The sequence below is a fragment of the Macrosteles quadrilineatus genome, unplaced genomic scaffold, assembly GCF_028750875.1.
Source record: "Macrosteles quadrilineatus isolate MER2022 unplaced genomic scaffold, UCM_ALF_1.0 Scaffold_2__2_contigs__length_208266976, whole genome shotgun sequence".
NCBI classification, from domain to species: Eukaryota; Metazoa; Arthropoda; class Insecta; order Hemiptera; family Cicadellidae; genus Macrosteles; species Macrosteles quadrilineatus.
In genome coordinates this window covers 91,999,438-92,006,363 of record NW_026542595.1, presented here as the reverse complement: position 1 = coordinate 92,006,363, position 6,926 = coordinate 91,999,438, and the positions used below count along the sequence as shown (strand labels likewise).

General features: G+C 37.3%; 1 protein-coding gene across 1 annotated transcript; it reads left to right on the top strand.

Moving 5' to 3' along the window:
- Positions 1-49: 49 nt before the first annotated feature.
- Positions 50-3,515, top strand: LOC128986921 (transmembrane protein 186). Its single transcript, XM_054407533.1, has 4 exons — positions 50-68; positions 325-507; positions 2,377-2,522; positions 2,887-3,515. Exons 2-4 carry the CDS (start codon positions 326-328, stop codon positions 3,201-3,203), a joined length of 645 nt encoding a protein of 214 aa, XP_054263508.1. The 5' UTR covers positions 50-68; position 325; the 3' UTR covers positions 3,204-3,515.
- Positions 3,516-6,926: the final 3,411 nt, after the last annotated feature.

Sequence of the window (6,926 nt, the reverse complement as noted above, 5' to 3'; positions counted from 1 at the left end):
ATGTTTACGTATGAGATTTGAGATTTGATTTAGGTTAAGTTGTGAGGTTATCTACTTAACTTATCTGAGTTAGTGAGGAGTTTTGGCTTTAGATTTAATATTATTCAAGATCATGATGAAAGCTATTTAATTTTGGTATGTTTCAGCGAATGGGCCAGGAATTTTTTATATTATGTGTATCTCACTTAGTTTAAATTAGCTTACTCTAATCGAAAATGTCTTGTAAATAATTCAGTTTGTCATTTTTTATTTTGAGCATTTGTTTTGCAAATATTGTAGGTACTTAAACCTGCTCATTTATTTAAACTTACTTATACCCAGCAGGATGACTATCATGTTGAATACCTGTGTAAGATCTCGGATAAAGATTGTAAATCTGACTTCATCCAGTATTTTTAAAAACTTCCTAGCTGTCAAGGTTTTACCCATGTCTTCAAATGCAGTCTCAGCAAAAGATGATGGACTGAATAGTCAAGCATCATCCAAGGCCTTCAAAGAAATTTTCAGGTATGTTGAACACAGCTTATTAGGCATATAGGCATAATAGTTAATCCTTTGTTGCGGTTTTGTTTTGACAACTAGTTTTGGTTCTTCTGAACCATCATCAGGCTTCAAGGTGTCAGGTAATCACTTCACTCGAAGGTCGTTAACAAACAGAGTTCAATAAATAAAACGTATACGACACACGATAACAAGAGCGCACACTACCTACCTACCTCCTTGGCCATTCAAACCTAAGTTGGTTTTTGGCCTCGCCAACAAGTTGCCTCCAGTGTTTTTTGTCTGCTGCTTGGTCAATTAATGTCCCCATGCGTTGAAGGTCTTTCCGCACCTGGTCTCCCCATCGTAGTTTGGGTCTTCCTAGTGGTCGGGTCCCTCATGGTCATCCATTTGTAGCTATCTTCAGGAGACTGTTCTTCTCGCTATGTGTCCTGCCCACTTAAGTCTTCGGCTCTTAACAATAGCTACTATATCTGGGTCTTCATAAAGTTCTAGTATTTCTCCGTTTTTCCTGATCCGCCATATTTAATTTTCTCTTATGGGACCAAAAATCTTTCTTAATATCTTGTTCTCAAAGAAGATTAATCTCATTTTGTTTTGTTTGGTTAGGGCCAAGGCCTCAGATCCATTTAGGAGACAGGAGAGATTTCATTGTAGAGCGCACACACGTTTACAAAAAACACAAAACTTCCAAGTTATATTATCGGGTGTTGTATATGTTCTATTTATTTAACTCTGATAACGACCTTTGAATGAAGTGATTACCTGACACCTTGAGGCCTGATGACAGTTTACTAATTAGTTGTAGGCTACCTACCTAATTAAATTCGCAATTCCTAGAATTTCTAACAATATGGGCCTACAGACTTAAATCTTATTCTATAGAATATGTAAGGTATATACAGAATATGGAATCTGTAATCTTCGTACTGAACAGTTACCACGGAGTAGCCTGCTTAATTGATTGTTGGTGCTCAAATGATTCAATATGTTATAGTTCTTCCCATCGTTCCAACTGCTAATGACAGAAACAAAGTTTGTTTGACTAAAATCATTATGTACAAACTTAAAAAAGTTGTTCAGAGGCTGAATTAATTGCAATTGTTCCTTTGCAACCTTAACAAACAAAGACTAGACATATATTGCTTCATGCTGTCATATCATAAAATTTGTCTAGTAGTTAGATGTCCTTTATTAATTGTATTTATTTTGATTTTTCGTCAAGTAAAGGGTGTAAAATGCTTTGAATGGAATTTCTTTAGACGGACCAAATTTGATAGTCAGAGACAAGCATTGAGACCTAGTTTGGGTTGAAAATTGTGATTCTATAATATTTCATGTTAGACAATTGTTTTAACAGCGTTGAGGAATTTTTATCAGTCTGATTGTAGTACCTAGACATAATTTATTGGCATTGATATAACTTTGTAAATTGTGCTAATAACCTAACTTATTTTATACTTGTTGCTTTTATTCTATACTAGTGCATAATGTATTTTGACAATTTACCTGCCTGCGTGCAGAAGCACTCCTTATGTGATGTATTTTAATAAATAAATAAACACTCCCCTCTACACCCTGCGCCTTAACGCGGCTGCACGCCAACTAATAGGCCCCTACTGAATTCTGAATAGGGTTGAAAACGCTGACACTAATCCACTACTTTACATAACACTCTATACGTATCCACGCAATATTTCCAATGTCATAAAAATACACTACTTAGGAATTCAGGAGCACTTGGTCTTCTTCTTTAGCCTAACAATTAGCCTAAGTCTTAATTTAATGTTATCAACCACCACTGAGCAAACAAATTTACAATTAAGTACTAAGCTATTACCTACTAATCTGATAACTCTGCCCATATTTTTTTAGATTTCCTTACATTAAATTTGGATATGCCCTTAACAAGTTCAAGTGGGCCCAAACATTAGTGACAGCAGCTGCTCTACCAGCAAGTGCAGCTTTCTACTTTGGAGGGGTCTTTAATTCTGATACCTTAGTTGCTATTTTGATTTCTGGTGAGTAAAATCTGTTTACGCCACACTACACTGTTTTAACGAACTTCCCATGCAAGGATTTAGTCTTGTTAAGTTAGCTTAGAGTAGTATGAAGTAATAGTATATTATGTTACTAGTCCTGGAAAAAGTGTTTACTGGACGAGTGTGGTTGTTCCCACGTGTGGAGATCCACGCCCGCGTTGTCAGCGGCATCGTAGGAGGGGTTGCTGTTTGGAGATAAATCCAACAGTCCTAATGTACTTAATTCCGGTCAGTTAAAGATTTCCACTGTTCCTGGTAGAATCGTAAGGCATCAGGTTAGTGTGCATTTCAATGTTTTCAAGTAGACTGATGATAGCTTATGGATAATTTTTCTCTATTTCAGGTGTTGCTATCACTTTGAACGTCTATATATATGGAAGTGCATTTTATCAAGCAGTTGGTTTTTTGTATATCAGTGAAGATGGCTCAACTCTCAAGATATCTTACCTAGACTTCTGGGGAGAGCGAGTGAACATGGAGGTTCCTGTCGATGATGTTATGCCCCTTTCAGAGTGCCCTCATTCTTTTAGCGACCGCTTTTTCAGAACTATTTCTTTTTACTCTACAGAAAAACCAGCACCAAGATTGTTTCTCAAGTTCGGGGGTAAAATAACAGATACAGATAAGTTTATCAAAGTATTTGGTGAGCATACTGATTGATTGCAATACTGATAAGACTGTACTACTAACAGACGTTGCTTTACCTTTCTGCACCGATCAGGCTGAGAGATGTTAGAGTGTCTTAGTTCTAAGATACAGGCATCCAGCCTGAAAGGACTAAACTAGGAATACTATGGCCATAGCCTAACTTCTGAAAACTGTCACAGAAGTGAGAAAAGTACCTATTAAATTCACTGTCAATTGAAGAGTGAAACAGTACTGATCAACTGATCAAGACTGCAGCATAGGACGGGTCTTGGATAAGTCATGCAAATTGTGATTACATGAATATAATTGATTGTTTTAATTGAAGTTTGCTGTGTTATTCAACCCCTTTCAATACACTTAGCAGTCATGATAACATGACCACTGACCAGCCTCTTAAATTGCTTGTGTTAAGTACTTGAATGTAATTTTTACCTTCTATCACTTTATTATCTGATCTTTGTATTTTACATTTAGTTTACAAAATAAGGGAAGTTAAGTCAGGGCAAGGCCCCACTAGAAAAACAGTCCATGCTGCAGCGCGGGCAATGCAACATTAAATCACAGTGGTGGATAGTTGTACTAAAGTTGCCTGACGTTAACAGCCAGCTTATTTACCTAAACATATGTGACATGACAGTGAATCTATTCACAAGTGTGACAGCATAGATCCTGCAGCATGGCCTGTTTTTCTTGCTCAGGGTCCTCAAGAACAGATAGTTGGGCTGCATCTCATAAGTCATAAGTCACAACACCCAGCTGATTACAAGTCCCAAACTTACTAAAAGCTTTGTACGTTAAATACCATAACACAAGAGTGGTGCAGCCTGTACTATTTGTACTACTTAACTGTGGGGTGAGGGACTCAAACAAACAATCTTTATTTACACAAATATAAGGTACCTTTACGTCGACAGTTCAAATTTTTTAGTGAGTAAAGCTCACGACATGTTTTGCCTATTCAGGCATCGTCTGGTGATTACCTAACAAGAATGTTTCGTCCATTATAGAGTCGTCAAAAGAAACATTTAAATAAACACACAAACTGCCTCCGTGCCGTGACCGGTTAGTAGTAGGCCTACGGTACTTTAAATGTTAAATGTTTTTCATGCATTATGTTTGTGTGTTTATTTAATAGTTTCTTTTGACGACTCGAATGGACGAAACATTCTTGTTAGGTAATCACCAGACGATGCCTGAATAGGCGAAACATGTTGTGAGCTTCACTCACTACAAAATTTGAACTGTCGACGTAAAGGCATGTAGGGCCTACCTTATATTTGTCTAATTGAACAGTTCAGGGGCTACATAATGCATTTTAATTCTTTATTTAATTGTTTATTTTGTATTTTAACTTAAATCCAAATTACAAATGTATTGAAATGATCAGTTTTCCATTGCTCTCATTGCTTACATACAAGAAAACCCATATCCAGGTTTGTACGCCACTAGTTTTACTGCCATAAATTATTATTTTGACCTTTTTCCCTTGAATTAACTGAGTATATACATATAGGAGTTAATTCATGATTTGTAATTAGTCTGAACTTATCCTTATGACCTTGTTCCTAATTAATTATATTACACTATTATTGGCCTAAGTATACTACTAACCCTTCAAACCCCAAAAACTGTTCTTTAAATTTTCCCCATTTAAAGAAACATTTACCCCATCCCACAAACATAAATCAATATACCGGTATTTTAAAAGCAGCTTTTGGTGGGCACAAACACAGTAAGAATGAGAAAAAAAAAACGAAATCCCTTAGAGGTGGGACTTATAAAGAATCCACCCATCGTGTCAACTTACACCCAACCATCTGTTGATTTTTAGGTCAGTCTCCCATCAAGCTCTGTCACAGGCAGTAAAACTCATAAGTTGCACGTCCTCAGACCTCTCTATATCGGATAAAACCCTTGATATACAGTGTCATCTACTGGAGAAATGCTTTAACATCTCAACTATTAATCTCTGGCCTAGTGTTTGGTGATCCCATTCCCATCGCCCGGTAGCATTTCAATCCCAAAAAGTCCCCCCCCCCCCCCCCACTAGTCCCGAGCACTAGTTAGATAGTCTCCTTACTCTTCATCTGAGCAGGGACTGTCCTATTATTCCACGATTCTTCAGCATCTAAACACATGGATTTACTGTCTTCGCCTACTCTTCTCTTCACCCACCTTTCTTCCCTCCTTTACCATATTTCTGGGACTCTGTTCAAGTCAACGTATATCCATAGCTTCTCGTGGTAACAGTATGGAGGGAAAAAACTCAACAACAATGACATAATCAACTGTCGCAGCATAGTACTGCAAGACATGGGAGGGATCAAGATTCATGCAAAAATAATCCTAGCTAAGAGCATTTTGGGGAAAGGACAACCTACTTAGAGTAGGACTCACCAGGGCAAGGACTCTCCTGACCCATGAGAGAACCTGATGATGCTATGAAGAAAGTAGATGCAAGACAAATAACAGGAGAACATCAAGACTCAAGTACTGAAGCTGCCAATTCTCAGCATTAGCATCATCATACATACAGAGCACGCAGATCTACGGATGTTGCTCTGTATGGGCTATATAATGCTATCAAGAAACCCATGGACAGTTATAAGAAACTGCAATACAGGAGGACATATCAGGAGTCTTTGAATCCAGAGGGTATTGTAAGAGCAATTTGCCATCCACAAGAACAGTGGAAATGCACTGGGGAAATAGGAATATAGAAATGAGCACAGAAAAGGGGTGTCCTCAGAAAGGGATGATGTTCTCTTGGGTCTATAAACTGTTAATGAGCTTAGCCTTAAAGAGCCTTCATGTATTGGTTATGCAGATGACAGCCATAATTGCGAGAAACAATTGTTAAAGAACCCTTTATGTGACATGATCCAGAAGGAATTGAAATATAGAAAGTTATAGTGCGAGTCCTTTGGGCCATTGATTAATGTTAATCCGACAAAAACTTACTTGTGGCCTTCAGAAGAAAGACAAATTACATCAGCTGACATCCTTGTGTTTGACTTGTTTGAGTGAGTTGAGCTTCAATAGGAAACAGAGGTTAAGTTCCTGGATAAGAAGCTACTATGGAATAGAGTCATAATTTGTCTTCTATTTAAAATTGCTGACAAAGAAGGCAATGCATGAACCAGTGATTTGTTGGCGGTATGCTGGGAAGATGTGAGGCTGTAGCCCACACATTCAAAAAAGAAAGCATGTCCTGCTAGGAAGACCAATAATCACTTAATGGGCTGGTAGAACAAGGTTTGGGAACACAAGGAATTACTTGTTGAGGATCTTTTATCATAATTAAAACCATCTAAATCTTTTATCTTTTAAATCTTTTATTTTAACCATGAAATCTAACTGCATCCCTAGAGCTAGTCCTGGACCTGGCACCTGTGATTCATAACAGAAAACGCCATGAATCATTGTCAAGATATGGGCCAAAGAGTTGCGGAAAGGTATTATAATTTATGTATCTTCATTCAAAGGCTCGGTACGTAAACAAGCAAGTAATTGTAATATAGAAGTAAGCCTAAAACTTCACAAGCCTGTCAGGCACAGTTGAATTTATTTCATTATGATTGCACTTTAGTTAAACATGAAGTTTTTGTTGAGTTTTCGATACATTCAATTTTTTTTGTACTGTACCCATTTACAAAAAAATATATTATTTGAGGCTTAAAGGGTTGCACACATTGTGGCACGTACAATCTCCATTTGTGGCCTTAAAAAATCATT

What these genes read in the sequence shown, in the direction of transcription:
- LOC128986921 (XM_054407533.1), top strand. Translation starts at nt 326, where the DNA reads ATGACTATCATGTTGAATACCTGTGTAAGATCTCGGATAAAGATTGTA. An exon ending in GCCTTCAAAGAAATTTTCAG is followed by an intron (nt 508 to 2,376) that starts GTATGTTGAACA and finishes ATATTTTTTTAG; the next exon opens with ATTTCCTTACATTAAATTTG. An exon ending in AGTTGCTATTTTGATTTCTG is followed by an intron (nt 2,523 to 2,886) that starts GTGAGTAAAATC and finishes TCTCTATTTCAG; the next exon opens with GTGTTGCTATCACTTTGAAC.